This window comes from Mesocricetus auratus, unplaced genomic scaffold, assembly GCF_017639785.1.
Source record: "Mesocricetus auratus isolate SY011 unplaced genomic scaffold, BCM_Maur_2.0 Super-Scaffold_6723, whole genome shotgun sequence".
Taxonomy (NCBI): Eukaryota; Metazoa; Chordata; class Mammalia; order Rodentia; family Cricetidae; genus Mesocricetus; species Mesocricetus auratus.
In genome coordinates this window covers 7,244,449-7,264,975 of record NW_024429183.1, presented here as the reverse complement: position 1 = coordinate 7,264,975, position 20,527 = coordinate 7,244,449, and the positions used below count along the sequence as shown (strand labels likewise).

Here is a 20,527-nt window from a genome sequence, read left to right as displayed (position 1 = left end):
GACAGACTATGGACACCCCCATGGAGGGCCTCACCATCCCTGGGGAAATGAGGGGATATTGGGGGGTTGGTGGGAGGGTGTGGGAGGAGGGGAGGGAAAGAGAGAGGGACCTGGGATTGACATGGGAAGCAACCTTGTTTCTAATTTAAATTTAAAAATAAAAATAAAAAAATGAAGTACCAAAAAGATATCTACAGCATTAGGGACCCAAAGGTATAGAAGCATCATCGGGTTGAGGCACAGGTACTATGCAGTTAAGAGGAATGGAACACACCCTCCTTGGCTGGGCTGCCTCTACACCCCATCCCTTAAAGGATTTCCCTCTGCTTTGAAATCTGTGGCTGTCATACACAGTGCTTCAGGAGCTTCAGTGTTTCCCAAAGCTCTGGATGCTCAAAGATTGGTCCTTGGCTTGACTCTTTGAGGGAAGTGGTGAACCTTTAAGAAATGGGGTGCTTGGCAGATGGCTTAGGTCACTGGAGGCAAAGTGTACATTTGAAGGGGAACTACAGGCCCCTGCTGTGTCTCTCTCTCTCCTTCACCAGGTCAGGAACCACACAGAGCTCGGCTGAGAACACATGGCCTTCAGCTCATTTTTAGAGTCATAGAAATGACTGAGGGTGGGAAGGTAGAGACGAGGCCTCATGTTTAAGGCCACAAAAATGAGGAGGAACTGACTGGAGAGAAAGTGACCTGAGTGGGAGCATGTGGCTGATGTCAATGGGATAGTGTTTACCTCCCAGCTTTGTTCCACAACAAAGCCACCTGAGTCATCCTACAGTGCTTGAGTCCAGATGGCTTCTAGGTCCCATCTGTTGGCCTACAAGAAGTGATACCTAAACCAGGACAGGCTTAGAAATAGGAGCTCACTGGGAACAGAATGGCTATCTTCCATGTCCTCAAAGGAAGCTGGGGAAAGTAGTGTCTGACTATGAACATGGACACACACTTGCCTGAACCTACACCATGGCAGATGTGAGGCAGGTAGGCCCCAGAATACATGGGCGTCTCCCAGGTACCTCCAACAGTTTTCTTCCAGTGCTCACTTTGAAGAGAAATGTGGGTGTTATCTAGAAGCCCAAGGCAGCGAGCAAAGCCAGGGAACCACTGATAAAGACCAATAAGAACAAATGACACGCCCTAGAGCTATGAAAATATCAACATAATGTTTTGTCCCTATGCAGACTCTGGGCAAGTCACTTAACTGCACAGGCTCTCCTCCATACCAGAGGCATTCAACAGCCTATGGCTCTGGGCTCCCAGCTACTGCTGGACTAATGGAGATGGGGCTGGAATAGCACCTGGAATGTAGTTCTTACTTTATGACATTCTGGGCTGAGAGCACAAACTGTGCAGTGAATCATGGGGTTCCAAACTCTAGGACCACCATTGTATCATGAGGCTTTATTTGTGTGTGTGTGTGTGTGTGTGTGTGTGTGTGTGTGTGTGTGTACATACAAGTCTGGAGGTCAGAGAATAACCTCAGCTCTACATATAAGTCTGGAGGTCAGAGAATAACCTCAGCTGTCATTCCTCAAGTGCCATCTACCTTGTTTTTGAGAAGGATGTCTCACACCGGCTTAGAACTCACCAGGTAATCTAGGCTGGCTTGACTGGCAAACCACAGGGCTCCATCTAGGTCCTTCTCTGTGTTGAGAGGACAAGCATCTGCCACCACGCCTATACTTTTTTATGTGGGTTCTGGGAGTTGAACTAAGGTTCTCAGGTTTGTGTGGCAAGCTCTTGACCAACAGAACAAATCCCACAGCCCACTGTACCTCTTTAGAAAGTTCCCTTACCCATCAGAGCCTTGGTCTGCCATACATATTCATTGGTAATAACAACTATCCTCCTCATGGGGCTGTGTATGACTCCAACAGTGAATTATTTCTATGTCTTGTTGCCACTATTGTGTCCTGCCTGGACTTGTCCTGCTACCACTTATGGTGGACTCCATGGCTTACCTGGACCAGCACCGCCAGCTGCCCAACCTGGCCATGTGACAATGCCTTTGCTTCTCTGATCTCACTGTTCCACCTACATTATGGACGTATCCACATTTTCACAGGGGTAGAGACAGCTTTGCCATTATTCAATGTCTTTCACTTTTCTTGCATGGATGCATGGCTGAACTGTACTTCCTGCCTCCCTTACAAGGGGGTGTGGCCACATGATAGAGTCCTAGCCAGTGATGTGTGAGTGAACAGAGGGTACTCCCAGTGAGCCTGACCTGGAAGATTCTCTGGGGTGATTCCCCCTGCATCCCTGGATAGATCTGGTGGACAGAAGCTATGTGAACAGTGGGGGCAGTTCTTGATATTTAGACTCTGAGAATTGTGGCTGTTGGCTACAACACTCAGCTCTCCCAAACACATAGCTTTACCAGAGTGGGGTGAGTAAGAGAAGGGACACTGCGTGCATGGTGCCTGGCACACAGTAGGTAAATAATAAGTAGACATTGTCACTGTCATCTCAGCACAGCTACTCCATCAGACACCAATACTGTGAAGACCTATTGGTGTGGTTTGAGATCAGCATGGCTTCAGTCACAGCAATTCTGGAACAGGAAAGCACATTACTTAGGCCTAATGGATTCCTGGGTTTCACCCATAGGACACTGCCATTTTCTAAGCCCAGGAAAAGGGTCCTGTCAAGACTCAGGCACATGCATCTCAGATTGAGAATTTATGTAGGAAACAGGAGGCTTACCAGCGCCACACCCAGGATCTGGGGGAAGGTGTAGGAGGAACAGCCAGCAGGTGTGAGGCGAATAGTTGCATATGGTGTCTGAAACCAGGCTTTCTCACTGGCCCATACGATGTCACAGAGGGGTAGAATGGATGCTCCCAGGCCCAGCGCTGGTCCATTGATGGCTACCACGATGGGTTTCTTAAACTGGATAAAGGCCTTCACAAAGTCTCTGGAAAAAGAGAAGAGCCTCTTTTAACAAATGACTTGAATTTGATGGCATCTGGATACCCCCAACTCTCTCTGGTGCTGCAGCACAAGTCCTGAACATCAGAAGCAAGTGGAGGCCACCCAGAGGCCCACAGCCTACTTGCAGAACCACGAAGTTGCCAGATTCTCAGAAGAGAGAAGTGATAGTCCTAGTCTGTGCCTAATATGCTCTCAGTTATCGTCACCTCCCCTCTACTCTCAAAAACCATGGCCTGCGCAGTAAGTTCTATGGGCACCCTAAATACTGACAAGGTTGTGTACTTAAAGGAAGATAAGTGGAATATCACAGTTCCAAACAAGAGCCAAAAGAGAGGTGTCCTTCAGAAGTATCCCTCAAGAACAATTCCATCTCAAAGGGAGAGCAAATGTTCTAATATTACTGACCAAGATGTGATAGATTATGAGGAATAACTTCACTAAAGGAATTCCGCTGTTAGCTTGATGATCACTTTGATTGATGCTGAAGAGGGAATTCAAGCTTAAGATAGTGGATGACTAAGATTTCTTTTGGTCCAGGCATGGTCTGGTTCTGAATTACTTGCAGGTATGCCACAGTTAATCAAAGTTGGTTCTACGGTGCTTATGAAAGTCTAGTGTTAGGATGGGGTAGGATGCTGGGCTCCCATCAGGAAACCTCTAGACTCAAAGCTAAAGAATAGGGTAATGTTTACACTGCCTGATATACTGCATCGATCACCGTTAGACTATAACTATAACACAGACTATGTGTCTTTACCTATCAAACAGGGCCACCAGAGAATGACTTCTTGTGAGTGTGTGTGTGTGGTGTATGTGTGTTATGTGTGGTGTGTGTGTGTGTGTGTGAGAGAGAGAGAGAGAGAGAGAGAGAGAGAGAGAGAGAGAGAGAGAGAGAGAGAGGGAGGTGGGTGCAGGTGCCAGTGGAGGCCATATGAGGCATCAGACCCCATGGAGCTGTAGTTACATGATCATGAGCTGCCTCACATGGAGGTTGGGAACTGAACACAGATCTGGGGGAGCTGAAAGCATTCCTTGTTGAACTATCTCTCAGGCCCCAGAAATGACTTGCTTTGCCTTTGAATGCTCTTCACCTTTCCTTTAGCTGCTATCAAACATCTGTAAAATGTTAAAATTCATGTGGGTATAGAGGGAAGTTACAAGATGTCTAGTTAAGCTAGGATCCATCATTCTTAGATAGAAAACTGGGGACTACCAAAACATTACAAGAACAGACCTTGGTCTGTCCTAGCTAACCTCTTTGGGCTTCTCTCTATTTGGAGAACAGTCATAGAGTGGATAGCAAAGTTATTTACTTTTCTATGTATAAGAAGTAAATTTATGCTTCTTCTGAGCCATTATATAACGGGAGATTATTTTTTATATCAGTTAATGGTCAACTAGCACATCCATGGAGCTGAGTCAATATCTTCTGTTGACAATAATTCCCTTCCTAACACTTATCAAAAGATGTGAGTGTAACAGTGATAAGTTGGAACCCAATTCTACTGTAAGAAAGATTGTTTTATATTCTTCTAAGGTGGGGACTTAATATCTGTGTAAGTCACTCAGGAGTTGTCAGTTTTGACTCAAGATTGCATATCACACTGTCCTGTGGTCACTCTTAGCTCTGCTCCAAAGAGAAAAATCCCAGGACTACAACCTTCTGATGACTGGGTTTGCAGTGGCCATCCTCCTGAGTTCCCTTCCTGCCCTCAGGGTTGGGTTGTAGGTTAGATCACTGGCTTATTTCTGCTCATGCAACCTGAGTCTATCAAGGATACAGGACTTTCATGGATAGTCTAGGGAAGCCAGGGATTGGGTAATTTTTATTAGACATCTCATTTCTAAGAACTTTTGTACAATTCCAAAATCCAGGATCTAAGACATGGGAAGCCTTCCAGACTTCTCAAGCTACACCTTCCTCTCAGTACAGACTCCCTCTGAGGATATTGGGGACATCAGCACAGCCCTCCTGGTACACAGCCACATATTTGTTAGATGTTCTCAGCTACACAAAGTCCATTACTATTAAATTAGCCTCCACACTGTGGGCCTTTGGTATGCATTGCCAGTGCTCTAATACTGCACATGATGACAGTTCAGGGACCTACTGAAATCTTCACTGCTTCCAGAGGTTTCCATGTCAGGACCCAAAGACTTTTGCTCTGTGCAAGGCTAGTAGGGACCCTGGAGAAAGTGATGGGTTTGAATCGCACACAGCCCTGTCCTTCCACCACCAGCTGCTTCCATTTCAATTCCCTGGTGTAAATGTGCTGTCTGGGACCCTCCCATCCTTTTCTCTCACCTCAGGCATAAGATCTCTATCTCAGGGCCCCAAGGATGCAGAAGCCAAACAGCAAACAGGATATTGCATTACATACCCAACGCTCAGATATCTGATCCCACTTTAGTGGCAGGTCTGGGCTTAAAGGACTGCTCTGTTTTCTTCTGTGTCTAAGACCCTAGACTGACTCTGGCCCTTTGTAGATCCCTGTGCTCAGCCCAAGCCCTGTGTCTAGAGCCTATTGTGGGATGCCTGATGTGGCATGGAGCAACAAAGGTGACAGTTTCAAGGTCAAATCTCAACTCTGCCCCTCACTAATGGTCAGACTTAACCCTCTGTAAAATGGGAAAGTCAATGCCAGGCACCCATAGAGCTAAATGAGAATTATTCAAGAGTAGCACATGCCCAGCACATGAGGAATAATGGATCAGACTGCTGTGATCAGGTCTGTTTCCGCATGTAGTTCTCATCTGATTCATGGTGGTCTAGGGTCCATTCTCCTAGTCTAGAGGAGATTCAAGCAAAATGCTGTCATTGGGGACATCTCTGTTTCACCTGAAACAATCACCATTTCGCTTGAGACCCAGATGCCCATTCCCTTTAACCAGGGTCAGGACAGCCAGACCCCTGTCAGGCATTCCATGAGCACCAGACATACATGGCAACTGTCATCTAAGGCCCAGAGGGATCTCCAGAAGTCTACTCCATAGTCACACTGGCCTGGAATTCACCAAGTAGGCTAAGCTAACTGGCTAGCAAGCTCTAGGGATCTGTCAGTCTCTGTCCCACTCTCACGCCAAGTACACAAACATAATCATACACGGTTTTTAAGTGATATATTTGTTTGTATTTTATGTGCATTGGTATTTTGCCTGATGTATGCCTGTGATGGTGTCGGATTCCCTGAAGGTAGTTACAGGTATTTTTAAGCTGCCATGTGGGTGCTTGGAATTGAACTCAGGGCCTCTGGAAGAGTGGTCAGTGCTCTTAACCTCTGAGCCATCTCTCCAGCTCTCACACCCTGTTTTTTTTTTTAATATAAATTCTGAGTGCATGGCAAGCACTTTACCAACTGAGCTACCTCTCTAGTCCACAAAGGAAGCATTTTTAAAATCTATTCTAAGCACTTAATGTGTCCCATGAGTAGCCTACATGGGACTGTATATGAGCACCTTCCATCCTCGTAACCCACCAGAGAGTCTAGAACTACAAATGCAGATGACGACTCCCGTCATCTAGATGAATCTAAGGCTGCACCACTAGCCAATGCAGAGGCAGGTGCTACCCTTCTTGGATACCATGCTGCACACGCCATTTTGTCACCTGTATACAGCACAGGTGAGGTTGCCTGTCCTGATACAGGCTGATGAGCACCCTGAGCCCTCCCCACATCTGCTATTTCCCTCATCTGACATTTGCATGAAGGAAATAGAGCACTGTTCCCATGTGTTTCCAAGGGACAGCTCATCCCTGGTGGGTTATGAATAAGGTACTTTCACAAAGAGACTGTTGTGCTCATGAATTTATTAATGCACCTGTGGAGTCCACAGGAGCAGAGCTGGAGCTCCTGATGAATGAAACCCCTAACAGTGCAGTTTGCTCAGGTGCCTCTCTGGAAGACCACAGAAGACTCTCGGAGCAATTCATTACTGCCTGGTCATGCATCTGAAAAGCGGGTTCTGAGGGAGCAGTCCAAAGTTGAGGGAGCAGGAGAATCCTCGAGGTGTGCCGATTGAGGCTGGGTCTTTCTCTGACCTGTGGGCACTCAACTCTGTGCAGCATGTCACCTGTGCTACTACCTACCCTCTTTTGAGTTCTCAGCCTTCTGACACCTTGATCCCTTCTCCATTCTCTTCCAACCACCTCTTCTCTTGTGGGTAATAATAGGTCTCTTTGACTTTCTCAGTCCATGCCAGTGAGAAACTTTCTGTCTGACCCAAGTTAGGTGTTCTCTCTCTTAGCCACATGAAGGAGTCATGAATGACTTTGTGCCGTTTGGAGATGCTACCCCACCACAGGAGAGTTCTCAGGACCTCCCAGGGGCATCTGAGCTTGGGAAATGCTCCATCCCTCCTGTCTCTCCATGCAGTTAGGTCTGAGAATTAGTGATGAAAAGGATCCCTCCTTTCTCACTCCTAGGTCTGCCTCTTCCAGCCCACAATAAGCAAATTCTATTCCCTCACAGCATCTTAAAGGAGTCCTTATATTCTGTGTGAGCACACCAGCCCACCGACAAGGCACATGCCTGAGATCCACAGACTGCATGTCTCCAGAGGTGGTACCAACGCTGTCATCAATTCCCATCCCCTCAAGCCCACTTTGGGGTTCCTTAGTTTACTCAGCCAGGAGAGTGAGAAGTGAAAGGCCCCAGATTCTAGCCACATTTCTGCTCCAGTTTTCTTATGGCTAATGTCTTCATCCCCATCTGACCCTAAAATCTCTCTCATGACTTGGTCTTCAAAACTCTAGATAGCACAGACTGTCACTCTTATGACCCCAACAAGTCAGAGGGATGGGCAAAGGATGAGCAGAAAAGTTCTTGACCCTCAGCTTCAATAGATCTGAGCTACAGATCAGACCAGTTCCAGAGAGATGCTACTCTCATCTGAGAGGCCAGTTGTGAAAAGCTGTAAGGATGTGTCATAAGGTTACCTGAAGAATAACAACTGAGGTTGTCCTCTGGCCTCCACATGTACGCACATGTATCCACACATATACACATGCAGCTACACACACATTTACATGAACACACACACATAAAATAAACAACATATACATAAATGGGCAGATAATTATCCTGTGTCCTGAAAGGGTTGCTAATGGTTGTCCCTGTGTGTCACCATTAAGACCCCCACAGACTTAGAGAGGCAGAAATAACCTCACCCATAATGTCTACCAAAGCACAACAGCCCCAAGTTCTCCACGGTCTTCCTATACTTGAGCCATATCAAGTCCAGGACACAGGAATGGTGTATATAACCAAAGACACCATCACTAGACAGAAGGCAGGAGCACAAAGAAACTTGGGTATTGCCAATGCAGGCCTTAATGAGGAAAAAAGTGGGTGGGGTGGGGAGTGGAATGCAGCCCAGAGAGCAAAGCATGCCACTGGGGTCATAGACAAGACAGGCTGTCCAGCGTAGGTCCCCAGTTCAAAGACAGAAATGGAGCTGAGTGACAGAGACTTTGTCTAGCATGTGCATGGCCCTGGGTTTGATCCCCGGCATTGAAAAAAGAATCAAATTTCAGGTAAATCAAAAATAATTTTAAGATGTAGGTATGTCCTGGTGTTCTAAATGTTGCCAGGGGTGTGCTTACACTAAAAATAAAATCCCACATTGTCTGAAGTTTAAGCTTAACTGAGCAGCCTGTACTTTTGTTTGCTAGATCTGGTCATCACTGGCAGGCTCCCTAAGTGTTCATTCAGAGAGATGCTAGACTCACCTGATGGCTTCTGCGATCCGAGTGCTTTCCTTTCTCCGGTCACTGGACAGCCGGCCGATCAGGTAGGAATAGTCCAGGCCGCTGCAGAACACACTGCCCACTGCACTGAGCAGCAGCAGCTTGCTGTCATCCGTGGCTGCATTGCACAGTGCTCGCCGGACTTCCTTCATGATCTGCAGGCAGAGGTGAGTGTGCAGAGCTCTGAATATCTGAGAGCACAGGCCAGACCCAGGAAGGAAGCTTGAGATAACCAAAACCTTCCAGCACCACCCACAGTGCTAGCAAAAGGATCAACTTGGAGGTCCTGAGGTCACTGATCCAGACTGGGGAGCCTGGTGTGGACTTGGTCAGTCTCTATGAACCTCTGCAGACCCACTTCTGGTATTTGTTGGCTGAAACCCTTACGAAGTGTGGGGAAATTGTCCTGTGTACAGCTTTGGTGAGCTACATAAGCCTCTAGATGGTTCAGTTAAAATTTTCTCTTGTTTTTATCTCCCTAGACCCTTGAAGGGGTTATAGGTGACCTATGTTAACAAGCTTTAGTATTGCAACATGACCAAGCTCATGGTCTGCCATGTATTATCCACAAGATTGGGGATTTGTTGGTCTTAACATGTAGAATTCTTTCCAGGCCACCAGGAAGTCCACATCCAGGGAGGGACAGTAAATTCTGGATTAAGACCATCTTGTTCTCTTCATGCAACCACAGGGGAAATTTCACTTGTTTGCCCCAGCTGGATCATGATTTGAACAATGATTAGAATATTGTCTTTCTTAGCCCCTACTGTGTTCTTGAGACTACCACAATGCTTGGTATAGACATTCAAAAGTGACCTGCTGCAAGTTGGTAACTCTCACAGCTTTTGCCTCCAACCTTACACAGAAAACTACTCTGTTCCCATGCCTATAAGCCTCACTGAAGGTAAGACGGTCTCGAAGCATCTTAGCTCTGACATTTAAACCTCTCGTAAAACAGTCATTTGGCTGAGGAGCAGTGGGGAAGCTTTTCAGTGCACAGGAGAAAGCAGACCCTCCCCTTTCCCAGGCTACTGAGGTCGTCTCAGAGCCAGGGGCTGCAGCTGGTGTTCTGTCACACACATGCTACACACACTGGGCACAGAAGCAGAAGTAGCATACAGGACCTCAAAGGTTGGCACCAGATGAGAACACACCTGTTCTCCACACTCTGACTTGTTCCGGTCACGTAACTATCATGAGTATGGCCCATGCTGCCCACACACTTTTTCCTGGGAGCCCGGGCATTCAGGATGACCCCACAGCAGTGTATCAAGGCTGCAAAATGCAGGTTTCCCGGTCAGAAAACTTCTAGTCTCATGCTAACCGTCTAGCCCATCTTTAGCTTCTCCACCACAGGTCCTCCACGTCGTAGTCAGAGCCAGCTGTCTGAACTTCTTCTGTAGGTAAAATCTCCCACGAGAGCTCAAAACCCCAACACAAAGCTCTGAGATGTAATACCACATGAAAGAGAAATCTTCAAATTAAACAAAAAGGAGGGGGAACTGTGGAGATGGCTCAGTAGTTAAACTTGCATACTGTTCCTGCAAAGGACCCAAGCTGTGTTCCTGGGTCTGTGTCAGGAGGCTCACAACTGCTAAAATCCCCAGCTCCAGCAGTAAGGCTTCTGAGGATACTACACTCATGTGCACAAAACCACACCTAGATGTGTGTGTGTGTGTGTGTGTGTGTGTGAATAAGAAGTGGTATCTTTTAAAAATTAATGAATTTGTTGATATGGAAATTGGATGCAAGCTGGTGATATCCCTGGAGCATTTCATAAAAATGAGCACAGAAGAGCTTTTGAGAGAGACTGAAACCTAAGCCACACGAGGACTGCACGGGAAAACAATCTCCTCTGCAGGTGAAGTCACAACAAAATGACAAGCATTTGAGAAATATGAACTGATACACATGGGAGGGACACAGCAACTTCAAGAAACATTGATCTAAGAGATGATAACAGTTTAAAATATGTTTAAAATAGTCAAACAAGGGGGAAGGGGGCAGGTCAAAAAATGACAACTAACAGAGAATGATATGAAAGGGTTTAAGGGAAGAAAACCTCACACAGACAACAAAGTCATGAATCACTGCCTAGATTAACACTGGACTAGACAGAGCTGGAGGGAGAATAAGCAAACTGGAAGATCTGAGGAGTCTCCCTGAGCCCAGATCAGAGAAACAGTAAAAACAAATCAGTGGTAACAGCAAGCATAAGCCACGGAGGTTAAAACAGTGCTGAAGGTGCCACCTTCAAATGTCACAGACAATAGGCAGAGCCGTGTCTAAAGCAGAGGCTGGGGATGTATGTAGGTGGACTGTACTCTGACCTGGGCACTACAAGGAGAAAACATTTCCCGCATGTTCCCTAGCTCTTGGCCGCACTCTCCACCTTCCAAGCCAGCAATGGCCAGCTGAATCTATTCATTGCTCCCCCTGCCTTTCCCTGACACTGGCTCTTCTGTCTTCCTTTTCTGCACTAAGGACCCTGAGGTGACACTGAAACCATGGAGAACTTTCCTTCCAAAATAATCTATTCATATCAAAGTCAGCTGAGGAGCAACCTTCATTCCCTCTGGAACTTTAATGCCCAGGCATGTAACCTGACGTCATCTTAGGTGTTGGATTAGGACAGGAGCTTCTTGGAGGAAATGGTTTAAGTCTGCTAATACATATCTGAATTCTGGACACCATTAAAAGCCAAGATAAAGCAAAGATAAATCTTCTAGTATCCTGGGGCAAAAGACATCTTACCTCTAAATTGAACCCTCAACCAGAGGGCAGTTCTAAAGAACACTAGCAAACACTAGAGGAAGGTGAATATAGTGTTCAGCGTGCTGAGAGAAACATCTATAGGACCAATTCTTTACCAATCTAACTGGTCATTCAGAGGCAGGGGTAAAATGTGGGTACTTTCAGCACATGAGAGTTTACCACTCTAAGACTCTCAAAAAATATAACTACAAAGGCATGGGATTCAAGCAGAGGAAAAGTGTATTCAGAAAGAAAAACTTACAGATAAACTAGAAGAAAGTCAATGTGAGGCAGACAGAAGCATGGCAGACAGAATGAAACTGGGCTTTGAGGGAAGTCTGAATGGCCAGTATGACAAACAGGGCATGGTAGACACGCCTGCATGGCTGGCCTGTTACCATGTGTCCCTGTCAGCTTTAGTTGTCAACTTGGCGCGGCATAGAATCATCTGAGAGGACAGGCTCAGTTGGTGAATTGTCTACATCAGCTGTGGGCATGTCTGGTGGGAATTGTCATGGTGCAGGAGGGCACAGGCCACTGTGGGCCACACCATTCCTAAGGAAAGTGGTTCTGGTTGTATAAGAAAGCTGGCCAAACACGAGCCAGAGAACAAGGTCTCTGCTTTCTGGATCCCACCTTGAGTTGCAGCCCCGATGTCTCTCAATGATGGACATGGAAGTATAAGATGAAATAATCCTTTTTCTCCCACTAAATTGTTTTTGGTTTAAGCATTTTTGTCAGGAAAACAGAAAGGGAGCTTCAAACACTGTGGATGAGGGTTGTGGTGCTGGCCGAGGCCACGAGCACTGGAAGAATCAGAGGCTGGAAGCAGGCACTGGGCCCCTCTCCGAGCAGGAAAGTGGACAAGCTGTGAATTGTGAAGCCTTGCTTGCCGGCTCATTCCAGAAGGCCTTGTTCCCATTCCTTTGTTGACAAGAATATCACCACACACCTGATCTCAGAACTGAGTCCATGCCTCTAGCCACGAATGGATTTTTCACTTGTATTGTCAATCTGTCCAATGACACATGTACAGCCAAGAGAAAAAATTCAATTGTCACCATGAAAGGGTCCCTTCCAGCCTGTTCACTAGCAAGCAAGGTGGGCTTGCTGGTGACACTGAGAACCCTTGGTTTCACCTTAGCAACAGCAAGAGTCTGCATAGCCAGCCCTGGGTACCAGGTGCTCCTGAGAACCACCATGTGCTGTCTCTAATCGAATAAGGAAGTCACAGTGCCTTTTCTGTAAACAGGTGGGGCACAGGCAGAGTAATTTCCCCTGGTAACAATGGCAACAGAAGTGGGGGTGGGATTAGAATCCATGTTGCTAGATTCCCAAATCTACATTTGTCTTCCAACCCCATCTCTTGGGTTCAGTGGGATCTTTCTTTAGGGACTACCAAACCCAGGGTGCAAGATCACCAGACTTATCAAGCCACTGAAATCATTGGATCCATAATTCATTCTTATAACTGACATTTGTGGATCGGAGATGCAGGCCATCATAAGACAAGCCCATGGCTCAGTAGGTGGGGCCCCCAGGTACCTCAGATCAGTGGAGCACTGTGTGTCATTTTGGATGAGTGGGCACCCATTACCACCCAAAGCTGCTCCACAGAGGCAGAATGAACTGAGAGGTGTCACCTTGATTCAATTCGTGGAAGGAAACTTATGTGCCTTTTGAAAAGCTTTTAAAAAGCAGTGAAGTAAGAAAAATGCAGTAAGAATCAGCCTCATGTGGATGTGTCATAATGAGCTTAAAGTCACATGGGTTCCAGGTGTACGTGCCTGTGGTGAGTTGCCCATTGGGAAGCCCACATTCTAGATCCTATAGAGAAACCCTAGGTGCTTCTGCTAAAAGTGGGTGAGGATAGTCCCCCAAAACTCCATGCTTATAGGAGGGGTAACAGCAACCAACTGCTTCATAAACCCCAAAGGCACCAGTCAGCTCTATTCTCACAATCTGTCAATCATTCTGGACTGTCATACCCATAACCCCATAAAAGAGCCACTGGCTATGTAAATCACAGAAGACATGTGGTTACAAGTTCAAGGACATGGCACCTCCACCACCACTTCAGGGCATTCCCAAGGGTGTCAGATGCACCAGGGGATGCCAGGCCATCCTATCAATGCCAGCCTGGAAGAGCGGTTGCTCTAGAGCAATAGTTCTTGACCTATGGGTTGAGATCCCTCTGGGGGATGAATGACCCTTTTACAGGGTTCGCCTAAGACCATCAGTAAACACAGAGATTTATATTATGATTCATAACAGTAGCAAAATTACAAAGTATCAATGAAAATAATCTATGGTTGAGGGTCACCCCAGCATGAGAAACTGTATTACAGGCTCATAGCACAGGGAGACTGAGAACCACTGCTCTAGAGAGCGTCCACACCCAGGCATGGGTTAATTCCCCAAGCTTCTGTAGATATTATGGACAAGCAAGTACAGGGTATTACAAACCCAGGAGAAGGCGGTCTGAAATCACCTGTCTCCCCCAAAGCTCTTTACCTCAGGTGTCAATGCATTGTTATCTGAAGTCTGGCTGGACAGAAGAATATGCGTGAAGCCCTCTTCCTTCCGCACGACGATGTCACGGAACCGACAGTTGCTTTCATTCTGGCGGACGCTGTACCTGAGCCTCTTGTCAAAGACATAGTCTTTCTCCGTCTCCAGCTTCCTCTTCACGGGGCTGTGCAGGTTCAGGCCTCCATTGGTCAGAGCAGGGCCTTCCAAAATCAGAAAAGCTACATGATAAGCTGGCCTGCATTATACCTCCACACAAATCAACTAAAGAAAGCCAAGATTTCCAGTGGAAAAGGCCAGGGTGCCCAGGACACCCTGTGCTCTGCTTTGGGGGGGGGTTAAATAGTTCAGGACATAAATGATACATCTTCAAATTCAGAAAATAATCTCGGGGCTTTTAGCAAGGGACTGGTTTGAGGGCCTAATCCCATTGTGGAACACATCTGTCAGTAAGAACTCTGCTTATACTAGGATTCTTCACAACCAAGAACCCACTGACCCCTGGGGAGACAGTCCTGCCCATTGGTGAACACACATGACAGACAGAGAATCCTTACAAAAAAGCACTACTGGCCATTGGTCTGGATCCAAGCAGTGCAGAGCTGTCCCATGTGCTAAGAACAATGCTCCAGCACTACAGGTGCATTACCCCATCCAATGTGAAAGCCACAAGTAGGGCTTGGAGTGCCCAATGCTGAACTACAGATGGCGAGGCCCAAACATGCAGGGCCCTCACATTCCCACCTCTCCTCTCCCAAATGATTCACTTTTACATCTTATTTATTAGTATTCACAAATGACCGTAGTGTACCTTCAAGAAGAAGATACTGGTTTGTTTTGTTTGTTTTTCGTTTTTTTTAAGCTGGTAATTGTCTCTGCATTATTTTTTATTTTTAAATTTAAATTAGAAACAAGGTTGCTTCACATGTCAATCCCAGGTCCCTCTCCCTTTCCCTCCCCTCCTCCCATGCCCTCCCACTAACTCCCCAATACCCCCTCATTTCCCCATAGTCTGTCATTTCATCCAGGGTAGGGCCTAGAACCTCCCTCTAGAGTCCAGGGTGAGAGTGCATCTCTCATTGTGGGATGAGCACCCAAAGTCCATTTGTATGCCAGGGATAAATACTGATCTACTGCCCAAGGCCCCATAGATTGCCTAGGCCTCCTCACTGACACCCACATTCAGGGGATCTTGATCAGTCCCAGGCTGGATTCCCAGCCATCAGTCTGGGATGCAAGAGCTACCCCTTGTCAGGTCAGCTGTTTCTGGGGATTAAACCATCTAGAAGATACTGTATTAATTTGCTTTCTATTGCTTTGATAAAGACACCATGACCAAAGCAATTTGGGGAGGCAAGGGTACATTTCAGTTTATAGCTCTGGTCATATTCCATTAATGTAGATACAACAGTCTTTGACAAGGGTCATGCATGTTGGCACATGCCTTTAATCCCAGCACTTGGGAGGCAGAGACAGTATCTGTGGGTTCCAGACCAGCCAGGACTAAATAGTGAGACCCTGTCTAAAAATAAACAAATAAAGGTGTTGATGAAATACTAGCTAATCACTTCCTACAACACAAAGAGATAGTTCTATGCTCTGAACAGGTTAGGGGAACTAGTTCAATATCTAAAAACCAGTTGGTGTAGTCAAGCACACAGGGAGTGTAAAGATTAAAAAAATCACATCCGTCAACACATAAAAACCATCTGACAAAATCTCACAGAGGGCTATATGTTCCTCATCAAAACATCTAACACACCATCCTAAATTGAGAAAAACTGGATTTCTTCCTAACACTGAAAGTCACTAAAGGGTACTCTTTCTCCTGCTCAACTTGATCCTAGAAGACCTTGCTAGTGTATGCAGACAAATAAAAGACAATAAAAATTATAGACATTGAGAAGAGAGGAGCTGGAGAGATGGCTCAGTAGTTAAGAGCACTGACTGCTCTTCCTGTAGCCCCAAGTTCAATTCCAGCAACCACTTGGCAGTTCACAACTGTCTGTAGCTCCAATTCCAAGGGATCCAACACCTTCACACACATACAAGCAGGCAAAGTGCCAACACACATAAAAATAAAACTAAAAAATCATTAAAAAACAGAGGGAAAAAATGACTGTTTACAGGTGGCGGGGTTGCTCACATAGAAAGCACCAAAGAACTGCAGGCCAAAGAAATCAACCATTCCTGGAATTAATCAGCAAATTCAGCAAGGTTGCAAGACACAAGATTAGTATACCTGTTAGTCACTGACCAAGCTACCAATAGTGAACAAATGGAATTTGACATTTAAAAAAACAGTATCCAAAATATGAACAACATTTAGCTCTAATAAAATATGTATGGGGCATGTATATAGAAAACGGCAAAACTCTGATGGAAGACATAGAAGCATTTCTAACTGGAAAGGAGTATTGTTGCTTCAGTGAGAAACATCCTCCACAGCTCATGAGTTTCAACACTTGGTCCCCAGTTGGTGGCACTGTTTGGGTAGGTGGAACTACTAGGAGATGGGGCCCTGCTGGAGGACATCCACCAAGGGTGGGCTTGGAGGGTTTATAACCTTTGTATTAAGGTTTGAGTCTGGGAGAGAACCAACTCTTCTTATCTTGAAGCACTGTTTTTGACTGTTCTGTAACTTTTGCCTTCCTGAACACAAGTTCAGGATTAGTTTGACACTGGGTACAAAATAGCTTGCTGGGATTTTGCCTGTGATTACGCCGAACTCATAGATCAATTGGGAAGTTGACATCTTCTTGAACAAGGTATATTTTTATTAGTTACTTTTTGTACCTCAGATGAAATTCCATGACCAAAGCCAGTTTACACAAGGAAGAGTTTATTTTGGCTTATGGTTCCAGAGGGAGGTTGGTAAAGAATGCTTGACAACAGGCACTGGAGCAGGCAGCTGCCTTATCACATGTCATCTTTATGAGAGTCCAAGATAGCCAACTCAAAGTGGTGTGAGGTTAATAAAAAGCCACAGTGATCCAATGTACAGACATAGACCACTGGGTCACAACAGAGAACACATAAACTAATGCTCACATATCCAGTGTCAGGAAAGTTCAGTGGGGGAAAGGACATACTGAAACAAACAGGAGTCCATCGGCAGCAGAAGCAAAAAGTGAGCCTGGACACATCACACTTGTCATGACTAGCTGTCAACTTGATATATAGCTATAGTTAGCTGGGAAGAGGGAATCTCAACTGAAGAATTGCCTAGAACAGATTGGCTTGTGGCCAAGACTAAAAGACATTTTCCTGTAATTGATGTAGGAGTCCCAGTCCACTGTGGGCGGTACTATCCATAGGCAAATGGAACTTGGCTGTATAAGAAAGATAGCTTTACATGAGCCAGTAAGTGGTTGCTCCCCAGAGTTTCTGCTTCATTTTTCTGCCCTGATATTCCTCAACAACAGGCTGTAACCAGTGAGATGAAACATAAATCTTCTTTTCTCAAAGTTCATCCCAGTCATGGTGTTTATCACAGCAAGAGAAGCCAAACGAGGACATCTTACACACACACACACACACACACACACACACACACACACACACACGCAGGCATAGACACGTGCAGTTTCTCTCATAGTGGATCACAGACCTAAATACAAAATGACAATATATCTAAAAGGCAATTAGATAAAGCTTTAGGGACCTTGGGCTTGACAATAAATTTCTATATTCAGCATCAAAGAATCAAGTTCCATGATATAAAAAATGGGCAAGCTGAACATTATAAAAATTAGAAACTTCTGTTCCCTGGACGGCATCATTGAGAGAGTTGAGAGACAAGCTACACCCTGCATGAAAACAGTTTGCCAAATACATATCTGAGAGATTTTATACTCAAAATACACAGAGCTGCAGTAAGGAAACAAACAACCCAACTTAAAAGTGGGCAGGAGATCTAAAGAACCAAAGCATGCCTTTTCACTGAGGAGGGAAAATCCAGGAGACACCAGGGCACACAGGGAGGATCCATTAACGTACAAAGCAGTAGTGAGACTGAGGGATGCCTGGTGAAGACTGAGACGGCAGGCAATGACCAGGTGTGCATGGCCATGCTCACTGAGACTGAGGGATGGCGGGCAGAGACCAAGTGTACAAGGCCATGCTCACTGTGCTCACTGAGACTGAGGGATGGCGGGCAGAGACCAGGTGTACAAGGCCATGCTCACTGTGCTCCCTGAGACTGAGGGATGGCGGGCAGAGACCAGGTGTACAAGGCCATGCTCACTGTGCTCCCTGAGACTGAGGGATGGCGGGCAATGACCAGGTGTACAAGGCCATGCTCGCTGAGACTGAGGGATAGCTGGGAAAGACCATGTGTGCACAGCCGAGCTCCCTGTGACAGCCACACATAGCTGTACAGCACTATGGTAGGAGGCTTGGACTTGTCTTTTCTTAATCATCTTTATTCTTGAGAATGCCATACATAGATTAATGAAATATGATCTTATCTGTCACTTATTCCACCCCTCCTTCTCCTGTCAAGGCCCTGCAATATTCTCCCTCCCAACTTGTCTCCCCTTTAAAGCTGTTTTTGCTTTCTTTGTTATTTGAGAGTTTCATACATGCATATAATGCACTGATAGGCCTCATCCCCATCCCTCTCTCTAATTGCTCACCTATATTCCCTGCCACTTTTTCCTTATGTGTAGCTTTCAAATGCCCACTGAGTCCACTCAGAACTGCCAGAATGTACAGTCACCCACTAGAGCATGGGGAAGCTACCAATAGATGTATCCTCAAAAGAGAAGGGGTCCACAGTGACCTGAAGACATCTCTGCTGTCTGTTCTCACAGGTGATCCTAAAAAATGGCAGGCTATACTCACTATACTAATTCCTTTAGCAGAGAATATGATGATGTAAATGTGATTTTAATACTGGTCCCAAATATAGAGGAGCCTATAGAGGAGCCTGTCACAGAACATCTAATGAATTCTAACATTTCTTTAATGGGATACAATAAATATTCAGTCTACTTTCTGCCAAATGTGAGCTAAGCAAACAAAAACCCTAAGGAAACAACCCTTCTCCTCCTGGCCTGGGACACTCAGTGAAGCTGGTGTCAACAATTTAACTTGAGTGCAAATGACAAGAAAACAGAGGTGTATTTGAGACCCAGTAGACATGTATACACTTGACAAATACATGCTATTCATAAGATGTAACATGTGGTCTGACTGAAGCTGAGTTCCAGGCACTGCAAGGGAGTGAGCAAGGGCACCAAGGCCTCAAGAAGCAACAGGTATGTGAAAGAGGAAACCAATATTGAAGTTGTAACTTCAGCTCAGGCATCTGTGGTTGCCACTTGGGGCAGAATTACTGTGAGAGCCCTTTAGTCTGAGGTTGTGAGCTGCTGTTCTATTCCTGTTTCTGGGGAACACCTTTTGATATAGCCCTCTGGTGTCAGACTGACCTCTGCAGACATGGCAAGCTTGGTTTGCCTGAAGTTTCATGAGGGTCAGACCAGGGTCCTAGACTTTCTCTAGAGGATGACTTCACTCTGTTACCACCCTGCATTTTCCCAGTATGCCCAGGAATAGAAGATAATATGCTATGCCCTGAATGTGTTCAAAGGAATAATATCATGAAAAAATTAACTGTCACAGGAGAAACACTACAGAAGACAATAGCCCCTCAATAAAGAGAGAACCCTGGAGAGCATCTCCCTTATCTATCATCTTTCCTTAAAAAGCAAAACAGAGCACACAAAGAATCACCATCTCTAGGTATTTATAAGCCAAGTCTATCTGGAAGTGTTACAGCTGCAAATAATATGAAAAGAACAAAACACTGTGGCTTTTCCTCCAAACACCTGCAAAAGCAACCACTATGTCATTTTACGGGCAAATGGGTAAAATGACACATCTACAGAATAGAATATTATTCAGTGATAAAGATAAATTAGCTGCTGTTCCCATTTCATTTCTGTTGCTGTGACAAATAACCCTGGCCAAAAGCAACTTAGAAAAGAAAGTGTTAATTTGGCTTACAATTCCAGGCTATAGTCCATTATTATGGCCAAGTCAAGACAGGAACTTAAAGCATCATGTCCACGGTCAAGAGCAGCAAGAGAATAAATGCAGGCATCCTTATTTGCTTATCTTTCTACTCTTACACAGTCCAGGATCCAAAACCAGGGAATGGTGCTGCCCACAGTGGGCTATGTCATCCTCCATCAGTTAACAATCAAGACAATCCCCAACAAACATGGCCAACCTGAGCTAGACAATACTTTAAGTGAAGATTTCTTCATTGGCAAATTCTAGGTTGAGTCACGTTTACAAGTGAAACTAACTGGCTACTGAGCCACATGAGTGGATTTTAAACTAATGACACTTAGTGAAAGAGGCTACTGTGAGCAACTGGTGTGTCATATGATTCCAATTAAATGACATTCTAGAGGAGAGGAAGTGATAACAGCAGCAAAAAGACAGTGATTGCCAGGGTATCCAAATAGGACGAAGATGGCAAAGGTGAAGCAGAGATGGGCTTTCAACTGACTACAATGGAGGAAGACATTATGCCCTTGCGTAAACCAAAAG

At 45.6% G+C, this 20,527-nt stretch overlaps 1 protein-coding gene across 1 annotated transcript in view; it reads right to left on the bottom strand.

The window, feature by feature from the left end:
• The window catches only part of Cdyl2 (chromodomain Y like 2), a 192,378-nt gene that overhangs the window by 9,255 nt on the left and 162,596 nt on the right, over positions 1–20,527 (bottom strand). The window contains exons 3-5 of the mRNA XM_005073065.4: positions 13,952–14,169; positions 8,666–8,838; positions 2,710–2,920 (exon numbers count right to left, since the gene is read on the bottom strand). Of these exons, the coding sequence (XP_005073122.1) occupies positions 2,710–2,920; positions 8,666–8,838; positions 13,952–14,169 (602 nt within the window). The remainder of the gene's footprint in view (positions 1–2,709; positions 2,921–8,665; positions 8,839–13,951; positions 14,170–20,527) is intronic.